We start from the raw sequence: 13707 nt of genomic DNA, 5'->3' as shown, positions 1-13707 counted from the left end.
GCTTTTCGTCGAGCACAACAAGCAAATTGACACTTGTGGTTCTGACTGAAATATCTCGACAACTGTTTGATGGATTGCGATGATATTCATGTCCCTTCAGGAGGAATTGTAATCACTTTGATGACCCTCTGACTTGTAATAATCATCATGTTGGGATCTTCATTTTTCTTTGACTTATAACCAAATATCTGCAAAACTAATTACAATTCCCATCATATTAAGCTGTAGTTGTGCATTAGTGCAGCTGTGCATTAGTGCAGCTGTGCATTAGTTAAGCCTCACAAAGCTGCTAGTATGACCGTCGACTCCCAAGTCTTGTTATATGGTAGTTGGAAGTTGCTGTACGTCTGTTTATCATCACTGAGACCCTACAATGCTTCTCTGCTGTTTGTATTACATGGAATTGATCTCGCTTTAGAGGGGTGTGAGAGTACATTGTACCCTATGTGTATGTGTGTGTGTGTATATGTACACACATATATACACATTTACATACAAACTTGCATATAGACACTCCTGTTCTGACCACAGATGGGGCACCACTTCGATCAACCATCTGGCCTGTCATCTCATCTTCTTTTTGTAAAGACAAAGACACAATAACCCCTGTCTCTATTGTTTGGTGTCAGTTTCCTCCTATAAAGTGTTCCCACTACAAAGTAAAAACACCGCAGACCGCAGATTAGTGAATCATTAACTCCAATAGGGGATCAGTCTCGGGGCAGCAAGGCCAGCAAGGAACATTTGACTGTGGTTTACCTTTTTAATGAAATTTGAAACCAAAGGGTTGATTGAGAGTCTCATATGATTTCCTTTCAGAATTATGTAAAATAACACGAGTTTCACTGCCCCATGTTTTCTCTGGTGCCTCAAAGGAATCAGTCCTGGTTTATATTGCCTCAGACTGAAAAGCTTTTATTGTATTACAGTTAAACCTAACAACACCTAGAATGCAGTAAGTATAGCTGTTCAGCTTTGCAGTCGTAACAGGGACAATGCAGCTTTAACAATCAACTAGAGACTGTGGCTCAGGAGGTAGAGCGGTCATCCACCAATCGGAAGGTTCCCTGGCCCCTGCAGTCTACTTGTCGTTGTGTCCTTGGTCAAGTAACTGAACCCCAAATGATCTGAGAGTGCGTCAATGTTTATCGCTCCTGATCAGATGGCACCTTATATTGTAGCCACCAGTATTAATGTCTGTGTGAATGCTGGCTTGTTTTGTAAAGCCCCTAATAGGTTTACCGTTCACCATGTTGCGACGGGTTCCAACCCCTGGTTACCTGAGTAAAAGAATTGGGCCAGGGGCATAAAGTTGGCTTGTGGGACTACCCCTCTACTTCCGGCACCCTTGCTTGGACCACACCCATCTTCGAACTCAGTCTTCATTTTGCTCTCAACTACAAACCTGTAAGGTTTCGTGACTGTATCTTGCACTACTATTGCAGTGACAAAATCTGTCCACAGACAGACAGACGGGCTATTGCTGCTGGTAACAGCAAGCAAATACTATTATGTTAGTGCATTTTACAATCCTAGACTCACCATGGATTGATAACAGAATCAGGACTATTCCTTAGGGGACCTTCTTTTATTTTATCTTCTGACTTAGCAGGCAGCAGTTCATTTCCTGGCATAATGTTCGTAGCCACTCACCAGTCTTCCAATCACAGCGATGAATTACAATCACACCCTTTTAATTTCAGAGCTCTCTCATTTACTGCTTCCCCTTGGCCGGTCATCAGCTCAAAAAGCTGAATGAATGTTGGGATGCTGACTGCATTTGAACACTAAAGATACGCTACTTTAACTATATTGAACATGTTGTGCCAGGAGGACAAATCAGATGTCACCTCTAATCAACTGAAGGCAACATGGCTTGAATTGTGTTATTGACAGCCACCTTAATTTTATTTGTTTGTTTCTTCCTGTCCTTAGGTACCACCCGCCCCCCTCGAGACGGAGAGGTCCCAGGGGTGGATTACAACTTCCTGTCTGTGGAGGACTTCCTAGAACTTGAGGATAGTGGCACACTACTGGAAATAGGAACATATGACGGTAAGGATAATGATCTTAACTGACACTCCATGCGACTCATGATAGCGCAGGTGTTCCTGATTCTCTACAGATATAATGAGCGTAGCAACAATATTTTTTCCTACATGCAGACGGGCTGTAAGACTATGCACTCAGTTGATTCTGATTAGACTGTGCATGATGGGGCAGATGCATTCAGGAGACAGCAGGTCACACCACATCTGCCCCTTTCACTCTGATTAGGGCAGTGTTGTGCAGCAGCTAAGTCTCGTACCAACACAAACCTGTGTGTGTAAACATGACTGTGTGGGTGGATGTGTGTTTATTTGCAAGCCTGTGTGTTGTGCAGGGCTAAATCTGATGTGTGTGCCCGTGTGTGTGTGTGTGTGTGTGCGCAACATTAATCTGCTTGGCACCGCTTCACCTGTGTGTTGGCACGTTTCTCCCTTTCACGCAGACAATGTCAAATACCTGTCCACAGGAGTCTGTGGCCACCCCGACAAGCACAGGAAGACAGGATTATTGATCATAACTACAGTAACTCTGGAGCTTTATGGAAATATGATTACAAAGAAACACCTTTGAATATATGTACCTTCTTCTAATTTCTCTCACAGTTTTGTTATGTATTTTTTTGAAGATTATATATTGAAACATTGAAACCCTGAACAAGTTTAAAGCTATGCTGAAATCTATTGAGTCCAGGACGTCTGTGTGCAAATGTTTTATCTGATCATTTAAAATCTATGTGCTTTTATGTTAATAGATGAAGCTCTGTGTTACTGCTATTCTTGGCCAGGTCTCTCTTGTAAAGGCCCTGTCACACATATCCGTATGACAGAAACGTATGCCGCCGCATACGAAATATCGGCAATAGGTTGATATAAATGAAGGGTATGTTGTGATCGTTTGAAGGACGCAGACGTTACGCCGAACACGCCAGACATACACCGTTCCGTACTGGCAGAAACATGCCGGCGTATATGAAAATTAGCTCAAAATGTGTCAGAGTCCAAATACGTCCAACTTTTCCACAGCGGTGTTGTAGCTGACGTATACATAACTAATTAGTATGCGTATGTCAAACATTGATAGCGTATCACTTACTTATTTAAAACGTATCAGAGCGTCTGGACAACGGAGCTGGAAAAGTGTCATCTGGTTCACGTCATGCTGATGCTGGAGAACGGCTAACATGCTGAACACTAGCTGTACTGTAGAAACACGTTTAATAAGTTACTCCATCATCAGGCATCATCTTAACATAGGGTAGGAATAGGGTTATCCACTCGTTATCAATACATTGGCTGTAGGATTCACCGTCAGCCGACGTAGCCTATATCTAACGTACCTCTAACGTAGTCACGTAGGTATTCACGTACTATATTTACGTAGGTAAATATTCACCTACGTATTCCGTATTCACGTATGTCTAACGTACCTATGTAACGTCTGCATATCTTATGAAGCACACGTCGGGTACGTCCGGTAATTTTCAAACATGCTCAAAACATCAGCGTTCAACAACGCACCCCAGCGTAACACAGTGAGCTCTTAACGAACACTACTTATACCTTACCTTATATCAACGTACACCAGCGTGTTGCTGATATTTTGTATACGCCATATTTTTGTATATCTTATGCATTTGTTGGGTATTCGTCTGATACATGTTGTATAAGTAAGCGATGCTCTATCAATAGGTTAGACATGCGTATCTGTATATGTTCACTTTTCCGATCCGATGAAAAGTTGGACGTATTTGGACTCTGACACATTTTTGTATGCGCTAGCATACGTTTCTGTCATACGAATATGTGTGACAGGGCCTTTAAAGAGATCTTTGATTGCAATGAGACAAAAATGATTGTAACCAGTAAAGAGTTGACAGGAAATGAGGAGAGATGACATGCAACACAGCTGAATTCAAAATGTTAAAGGAATAGTTTCGGCATTTAGGATATTATGACTGTTTTGCTTGACTGCTGAGAGTTAGACGAGATCAATACAACGTTTATGTCTGTACTGTAAATATGAAACTATAGCCGGAGATCGTTAACTTAGCATAGAATCAAAAATAAAACTGGAAACGGGGGTGTAGCCGCTAGCCTGGCTCGGTCTGAAGCAAACAAAATCTGCCTGCCAGCACCTCTAAAGCTCACTAATTAACACATAATATCTCGATTGACATCTCGTAGACATGCTAGCTGTTTCGCCCTGCTTCCAATCTTAATCATAAACTCAACTAATCGGCTGCTGCCTGTAACGAACACACATGAAAGTCGTATTGATCTAGAATATTCTTGCCAGGCAACCAGCAGAGAATCGGCCAATAAATAAATAAATCACATAATCCCTGTAAAACAGTCGTTTTTACACTTTATTTTTTGTACAGATTAAACACGAGACATAATGTATGACATTTGGAGGAGCTGGTAGGTGGATTTTGTTACCTAAGGACAGAGCTGGGTTATCTGTTTCCAGTCTTTATGCTAAGCTATGCTAACTGGTTGCTGGCTCGAGCTTCATATTGAACTGACACGTGGTATCAATCTTCTCATCCTGGCAGGGAAGCAACAAAGCCTTTTCCCAAAAAGAATTCCCAAAATGTTTAACTATTCCTTTAATGTTAGACCACTAGATCACCAGGTTACCTCTTTCGCTCATATTTGGAAAGAATATATAAATACATGATTTGTACCATAACAGAAAAAGACTTGATGAATAATTTGTTTGTGCCAATTAGTTTGTTTCAGTCAGAAAAAGCTGCTAAAACAAGCTGGCTGTTGTGAGCTGGTCCATTGTTTTTGCTCAGTATGCTTTCAGAGTCCAGACAATACAACTCTGCAGCCTCGAACACAAACTATAACTGCTCTGCTTTCCCACCAGCTGCTTATTTCCATGATTTGTGGTCACACAGTGATCCAGCTTTATGTCTTCTCTTCTCAGCGTAAGATTAAGAGAGTGTCCCCGCTCTGCCTGTTTTTATCCCTGGCTTCCTCTCTCTTTCTCGGTTTCTCCTTCTGTGTCTCTCTCAAGCATGCTAATGTCCTTCTTGTTGCCTAGGTAACTATTATGGGACCCCCAAGCCGCCAAGGCAGCCCATCAGTGGGACAGTGATTCTCAGTGATGCAGGCTCCCAGCAGTCCACCCCAAAGCGCACCAAGTCCTACAATGACATGCAAAACGCCCGAGTAGTGCCTGCTGACGACGACGATGACGACCAGGCCACGGAAATGAACAACAGTTTTACAGGTGAGGGCGTCGCTGCACCTCTCCAGCCTCCTTGAAGTTTCTGCAGCTCTCTTTGTCTGTGCATGTGTAGTTTTCTCCATCTGTGCTGTGTTGAGTGGATGCTTGTTTAGCAGTGTCTGTGTATGCATGTGTGTGCCCGAGATTAGAAACCCAGAAGGAGAGAGATAATGTGTGTATGTTTGTGAGTGTCTGGCGGTTACATCATGTCTTTGTGATGCTGATTCCTTTTTCTATGAGCTTCCAAACACTGCCATCTGCCTGTGAGGAGGGGTGTAGTGGGGACAGAAGTAGATTACAGGCTTGCACTCATTTCCCCTCCATGCTACAGGTCTCACAACCTTTCCTAACTGTATCTTATGTTTCCCCTTTTCTTGCTTTTGCTCATTAAATTCCTTCTAGCATATGCACATGTTCATCAAGTGTAAATATTTCTGCCTCAGGTGATAATGGTATTTTCATACCACATATTTCTCAACACATTTTAGCAGACTTGTCATCTGAATGTAAATCAATTCCCGAATATATGAATAAAAAAAAGAAAATAGGTGACAATATGAGATTTTTATGCTAAAGAGTCAGTGTTTGAAATCTTTTTCTCTCTACTTTAAGCTCTATCCTCTTTTTTGAGTGCAATATATTTCTTTTTCTCTCTTGATGCTGTGAATCTATGCCCTCTCTGTGTCCCCCTGCCTACACTGCCAGAGTGTTGAATTAGCATTTGATCAAATCCTGAAAGGCCCACGGAAGTGGTGGAGGACATTGGGCTAGAACTGGGGAGTGAGTGGAGCTGGGGGGTTGGGATAGCTAGCTTTAGGAGAAAGAGGCTTATGGGCAGAGAGGTAAAACAGGGTGGGGGTCAAAAAGAGTTTGGGAAAGACTGTTGCTGAAAGAATTAGCATATTCCTGGGGCCCTTTCAGTACACTAGAAATGAGCAGGGGGGCCAGATTTAAGATAGGGGGAAGGGGAAGTGGCTGGAAGTTTAGTGTGGTTAAAGTTGAATATGTGCTAAAGAGTATCCAGAGTGAGCATCTCTGCTTATTGCATCTGTTCTTTTCTTGCATGCACGAGACATAAACTGTGTTTTTTGTTCTTTTTTGTTGTTGTTGTCGTTCCGTGTTGTGCTCCTTGTGTTACCCAGGATCTTTAGTGCGTAGTCTCTTCCCCTCTCCTTTGTTGTGCACAGGTAACCCTAACGACCAGGACGAGAGCCGTGGCGGCATCCTCCGGCCGTACCCCGCACGTGACAATGCTCCTTCCTGTGGTCTGAACAATGCGGCCACCTCCACCGCAGAAAGTGGGCAGCAGACCCTCGCAGAACCGCAGGTCTCTCCGGAAGACCCACAGGGACCTCTGCCTGAAAACTGGGAGATGGCCTACACTGAGAGCGGAGAACTTTACTTCATAGAGTATGTATCAACAACCTGCAACATTTTACAGTTTGGTCTGCTGCAACACACTCTTTGCACTGCCTGAATAAGCATTTCTCACCGTAGTTCATACCCTAGTTGGTGTTTTCTGTATTTTACCTGCACAATTATCCCTTTTGTTCGTCCAGTGGCTTGTCTTCCCCCATGATTTGGTTTTTAGGCCTCCCCAGCCAACCTGCCCAGCCCCCTGGGTCCACTGCTTTCCTGTTAATCCCTGCATGTCCCGATCTCTAAAGGAGATCACATCCTGATCACCTGACTACCTCCACCTCTCTGTCCTCTCTGCAGCACGGCAAAGGCACACCACCAGGACATGGCTGTGTATTTTCAGAGCTTGTATGTTTATTTCTGCTATCACTGATTTACAGTATGTTCTTGTTTAACAATAGAGGGAAAAGTCAGGTCATTTATTGTTGATATCCTGCCTGTGTTGCTCTGTTATTCTCATTTCTCTCTGCAGCAGGCGCCTTCTGTCCTCTGTAAACTTGCTGAAGCGGTTCATTTTCTAATTCTTATTGATGCATTCATGCACCCCTACTGTGCTTTTATATGTCTGTTTGACGGCCTGTGTTGAATTATTCTGCTGTCTTGTTTGTTTCCTCTCAGCCACAACACAAAGACCACGTCATGGATGGATCCCCGGTGTAGAGACAAAGCCTCCAGGCCTCTGGAAGAGTGTGATGACGATGGTAAGCTGCTACACATCATTTACACAATAAAAGTGTATTTACATTTACAAGTGGTGCGTGAGGTCTCATACATTGTGTTGCTCTTGTTAACTGAGTGGCGACATTGTTAATTTGTCAGCAGCGCATTTATAAAACATTGCTATGAGTTCTACATTTGCTATACAGTAAATAGTTGATTTTGAATTCTTTCATAACTATTATAACATAAAAATGTAATTCCCAAATCAACAACACACTGTTTAATAAACTCCAAATGATAGTTGGTTGTGCAGAATTCAGAATACAGATTGCCAAATTGCACCATCAAGTGGTGAAATTGAAAGTGGCACGCTTCACTTCTCTACATTGCTCAGGATTGTTTAAAAGTTGTTTTATGCTGTTTATATACGTTTTGAAACTAAGGGGTTTCTGTTTCCCTGTTTGCCTTTCTCTGGTCTTTCACTTCATCCTTTATTTGCTCTCGTTTCCTCCGACCCACCTCTCCTCTGTTATCCATCCCCTTTTCTATTCTTTATTCTGTATTCTTTATTTCATCCTGCTTTCATTTTGGAGAAGAAGGAATACATACAGAGGAGCTGGAGACTGATCTAGGTAAGATTTTTTTTTGTTTAATGCAAAGGTTATGCAGAGGATAATTAAGTTTATTAGGTTAAATAACACCGTTATGACCGGTCCATCTTTGAAGTTTGACCATGTCTGAGATGTTTTCTTCTGTTGTTCATGTTGTTTGAAATCAAAGCTTCTGAATTCTTCTTCTTCTATGATTGTTGCAAGGAATTCAAGGAGCTATTGACCAAGACCTCAGCCTCAAACTAGGCCTTGAATGTTTGGCTTTGAGCCTTTATTAGTGCTGGCTGCTCGGATGCAGACAGTCTGCGATTTATTGATTGTGAAATCCAGTCTCTTATAAGAGTGTTTACTGGACTTGGGAGAAGCCCACAGTAATACAGTAACACAAGGCAGTAATGTCTTTGTCTGAAATCCAACATCTTAACGGGAATGTATCATTTTAATGGAGTTGGATTAGGTGTCTTTGGGTGTGTTGAAAGTGAGAGGAAATGTTGGGCTAACCAGAATAATATGGTAGTATTTAGTAAAATAATTACAAGCTGACAAATACAGACGTTAGCACTTGAACTTTTAAATGTTCAGACTTTAATTGTGTTTTGAGATCTTTTAGTTATAATAAAACTGGTTGTGGGCAACAGTAGAGAGGTTTTGGTAATAATTTAGGTATGCATGTCTGTTAACTAGATACTCATAAAACAACAAACACAAGTGCTACTGGCAGAGAGGAAATCCTCGGTACCTGACAGGGAACCAATCTGGGTTTAAAACGTACTTTTACAATTGTAATAAAACAGAAAAATTAAAGGAAGGATTGAATAAGTCCTTGGCAAGTATAAATCACAGCTGCAATTTAAGAAATACAATGAAACAAAGATGTTTTAAAATACATTTTGATTCCATTTGAACATTTATGGGAGAATGTAAAACAGCTGAATTCAGTGCCATAAAGAAAGCAAACCCTGATTATCCAGTTCCACGAGTATAACATACAAACAATAAGTCATGTTCAACTCTCTGGTGCCATAGTTAGAGATGTCAGGTAATATAGAGGAATGTGATCCAGTGAAATTGTGCATGCTATAGTAAGCTATGTTTGATATGCTGAATGTTATGGAGTCAATTCAACCACACGATATCACTCAGCTCTGCTAATGACCAAGGTGAAATTAGTATCGTGTTTAATGTTGCCTTCTGTATTTCAGAGCTGCCTCCAGGATGGGAAAGGATAGAAGACCCAGTGTACGGGGTGTACTATGTAGAGTAAGTTAATCCCCTTGTTGTCACAAATTGTCCATTGCTGAACCCTCACATTGATGAGCTTTTATATATACTGTAACTGTCTTGTTTTTTTCCTAATAAATCTTTACCCCTATTATCTTGTTTCTTCTCCCCCTCACTGTCTCAGCCATATAAACAGGAAGACCCAGTATGAGAACCCAGTGTTGGAGGCGCGGCGTCGGAAAATCCTGGAGCAGCAGCAGCCGCAGCCTCCAGAAGGTGAGCGGTATATTCGAGGTTCGTTTCCTGCCCTGGCACGGCACCATTTCTTTCTTTCTCCATGTCTGTGAGTGTCATGTCTTTCTAGTTTGTCCAGTGCTCTCCCGGGTTTTGGCCAGACTGCTATTCTTCTCTCTTTTGTGACTTTACTTCAATTCCTATCAAGACATAATGGAAAACATTGTCATTCACTAAATGAAAATTTTGATTCTCATAGGGGCCGAGTAATACTAAAATAGAGCTGGCCCAAGCCCTGGTGTCGTCTTTGGTGTTTAGGTTTTAATTTACGTGATTTAAAATCATAAATGCTGGAATTCATTCTGTATTTGATCATTTAATTTGATTTACCATGAAAATGTGAGGAAGAGATTTTTAGTTTAGCCCAGAGGTTTTCAAACTGTGAGGCACGCCTCCCCAGGGGAGGGTCGTGAGGCAAAGATACTGCGTGAGCTGAAAGGGACAGGTGCATGCTGGAGCGCTGAAAACAACAGGAAGTTAGTTATTGTAGTTTGGCCCGGTGATTCGGCCCATTCATCAACACAGTCAAGAGTTGGAGCTACAGCAGCTTTGACGCGCAGCTCAGCTCAGCAATTAGGGTACTTTACCGCAATTTCTGTCAAAAATAGTACTCCTTATCGGTGTCATAACAAATCTGACATGATACACATATTCTTAGATTCAGTGTCACTTGCACCCAAGGATATCATTATAAGACAAATAAGTTCCCATAAATCTGCTTAGAAATCATAAGGATGCTCCATATAACTCCTGAACCTGCCTGAGAATCATGTTCTTTAGTTTTCTTCAGAATCACAGTAATCCAGTGATGATTGTCTGAACATCCATGGGTACATTGCAATCAGGAACAAGTAATAGCTCGTATGGCATACTTTTAGTTTATTTTTAATCAAATACAAATATAGGCTAAAAATAAAAGACGAGGCTTAATTTATAGTCCAAAACTAAATCCATGGAAACATTATACTTCCTGTTAACATCCCCCAATGAACGTAGAACAAGATTAGCACCCAAATAGAATTAAGACAAAGACTAACTATACAAGTGATGACATCCATTAATATTAACTTTTTTCATGTTGCATTTTTCAATTTTCGTTGACTTTACTATGGCTCAGATTGTCCCATCACATTGTTTTGTACTCATATTCCTGGAATACTGACACTCTCCTCTATCCATTCATATACAGATGTTTGCCCCGTGTTGAAAACCTCTGGACATACAGGCGCACTTGTCTCGATTTTGTCTGGGTGGGGGGTGGGGGGGGGGGGGGGGGGGCACAGTGTTAGACTTTGAAAACCCTTGCTTTAGCCTGAGATGTCATAAAATGTAAACTGTTTTTTTGCAAGCAACATGTATAATTTATACTGAGATCAAATATATATTTGTTTTATACTGCAACACTTACAAAAGTATCTCACATTCAATAAATAACACTAGAAGCTGAGTTATATGAAGAGCTACTTACAACTGAGGGGTAAAAATGAATCAGATGGCAAGTATGTACTGTATGTGCTTAAAGCTCTGTGTGTCTATACGTGTGTTGCTGTTAAGTGTTTCTGTGTGTGCATGTGTGTGGCATGTAAATACATTTTTGTGTGGAGTGTGTGTTGACAATGTGTGTGTGATTGTGTCTGTACAGAGTGGATAGAGGAGCACTCGTCAGCAGTGGTTCCGTTAGCAAACTACGCTCCAAACCACCTGGAGACCTACAGGGACCCGCATGTCCCACCAACTCTACCTCCAATGCCTGCAGGAGCCAAACGTAAATCTTTGTTTAATACTGTACAGTATATGCTTTCATTTAATGTTTATTTGATAGGGACAAATACAGTATACATAGAGAATTGCACAACAATTATCCAATGCAATGTCTCACAGCATTTATAGCTGCTGCTCATTTCCAAAGCCCGTCCCTACTTCATTAGGGTTGATTGCTTGATTTTACTATCATGGGTTCTTAGCAGTGGCCCAAAGATAAATCATGTGGTTTACATGAGTAACAGGAACGTTTGTTTTAGTTTACTACATCTACATTGGAAATTCCACATGTGCTTTGATATTTTCCCTCCACTTTCTGGGATGAAAACCTTTTATTTCTGCTGATTTGTTTATCGTCTTTGGACGTGACGTTTGAAAATGACTAAATTACTAAATGTGTAAGTGACAAACGAATGCATGCAGACCAAATGTTGTTAGACACATGTCAAACTGTCCATGCATCAGCAAACACCACTTCTGATAACCAGACAAACCAATCTACAATTTCATAGCCTGTCACACCCCTTAATGGTGCCTAATTTGAAGAATCACTCTTTGTCTCGTCTTGCAGATTTGTCCACATACAAGAATGCAATCTACAAAGTATAATCCTGATCTGAGAGACAAAACTACTAAAAATCTTTATTCAGGAATTGTGAATGTAGAATATGTGGATGTACACAAAAATAAGAGTTGTTTCTCCGGTGCTCTGCAGGAGGGAAACCTTTCTTTACAAGAAACCCAGCAGAGCTGAAAGGAATCTTCATCAACACAAAGCTGAAGAAGAGTCGTCGCGGCTTCGGCTTCACTGTGGTCGGGGGGTGATGAGCCGGATGAGTTTCTACAGATCAAAAGTCTGGTGCTGGACGGGCCTGCAGCCGTGGATGGCAAAATGGAGACAGGTGCAGTACATAACCTCTATCCACAGGGGACACTGTTTTCATTCAACATACTTCCACCTTCACGCCATCTATCCAGTACTACTTATGAGCCCAGTCCCAGGCTGCGGTCGAATAGTCTTTATATTGCTTAGGAAGGTTTCAAACTAAGTGAAATGATGATAATTGTAATGCCCTGCAGTTCAGATGGGTTGCAGGTTGCAGATGGTTCGATCATGTCCCAGCACAACCCCGTTAGGTTGCCTACTGCAGACACTCTAGTGTTCTTTATTCATTACACAGAATAATGGAATTTCAAACAACAGGATAATAATACTAAATAACACCAACCGTGTTTAAAAGACAATAAACAATATACTATATATTTTTCTCCTTGGTGCAGGTGATGTGATAGTCAGTGTGAATGACACCATTGTGCTGGGCTACACGCACGCTCAAGTGGTGAAGATCTTCCAATCCATCCCCATCGGTTCCATGGTGGACCTGGCCTTATGCCGTGGCTACCCGCTGCCCTTTGACCCTGATGACCCCAATACCAGCCTGGTCACCTCAGTGGCGATCGTGGACAAGGAGCCTATCATCGTCAACGGACAGGAGGCGTTTGACTCGCCTTCCAACCAGGGCGGACCCATTAACGGCATGAGGGAGCTGCGGTCGCACAGCCCCTCGGCTGACTTGGCGTCTAACTGCTCGCACGGCTACTCCAGCGATGTGGTCAACCTGGCCTCGTCCATAGCCACCCAGCCTGAGCTGATCACCATCCACATGGAGAAGGGCGACAAGGGATTCGGCTTCACGATTGCAGACAGCCTGACGGGAGGAGGGCAACGGGTAAAGCAGATAGTGGACTACCCGCGTTGCCGTGGCCTCAAGGAGGGAGATATTCTGATGGAGGTCAACAAGAGAAATGTCCAGAATATGAGCCACAATCAGGTGGTGGACCTGCTGAGCAAATGTCCCCGAGGCAGTGAGGTCACCATGCTGGTGCAAAGAGGTATGTATTACATCTTGATGTCAGATATTTGGATAAATAGATGCAGGTACTGAAGTTTTGACATGAAAGGGTGTGTGATTAAGCGCACAAAAGAATGTAATGTTGTCTGCTGAACCAACAACAGCTTGAATAGTTGGCATCGAAAGAGTGACATAATGCGAAGGCAGCAGAGAAAAGTTAGGAAGAGAGTGGGTGGCAGGTTGAAACTGATCGGACTGGATGGGATGAAACGAGGAGAGGCAAAGAGACTATGGGCTGAGTTAGAATTGCAGTCGATGAGCAGATGAGTGTGGGAAGGAGTGGGAGGCTGGGTAAAGAGGCGAAATGGATGAATGAGAGGGGAGGGGAAGAGGAGCACATTAGGTTAGGGACTCGTATATGTTATGAATACGGATGCTGCTGAATTGGACCCCAGAGACTTTGTCGCTCTTCACAATTGATATTGTCTTATGTAGACTTAATGATAATTGGGTAATGTGAAGGGTGTAACTTTTAGTTTGAAAATACTGTACCTGAATTGAATAAGTGAGAGGAGATAATAGCATGTGATAATGAAAACAGG

General features: G+C 42.2%; 1 protein-coding gene across 1 annotated transcript in view; it reads left to right on the top strand.

Moving 5' to 3' along the window:
• LOC115010483 (membrane-associated guanylate kinase, WW and PDZ domain-containing protein 1-like) overlaps positions 1–13707 on the top strand; it is an 86094-nt gene that overhangs the window by 46466 nt on the left and 25921 nt on the right. Inside the window, 11 exon segments of the mRNA XM_029435053.1 lie at positions 1936–2055; positions 5101–5289; positions 6474–6696; positions 7324–7406; positions 7962–7997; positions 9179–9236; positions 9382–9473; positions 11134–11256; positions 11968–12068; positions 12070–12154; positions 12534–13145. Of these exon segments, the coding sequence (XP_029290913.1) occupies positions 1936–2055; positions 5101–5289; positions 6474–6696; positions 7324–7406; positions 7962–7997; positions 9179–9236; positions 9382–9473; positions 11134–11256; positions 11968–12068; positions 12070–12154; positions 12534–13145 (1722 nt within the window).

This window comes from Cottoperca gobio, chromosome 7 (assembly GCF_900634415.1).
Source record: "Cottoperca gobio chromosome 7, fCotGob3.1, whole genome shotgun sequence".
NCBI classification, from domain to species: domain Eukaryota; kingdom Metazoa; phylum Chordata; class Actinopteri; order Perciformes; family Bovichtidae; genus Cottoperca; species Cottoperca gobio.
This window is presented reverse-complemented; position numbering and strand designations above follow the sequence as displayed.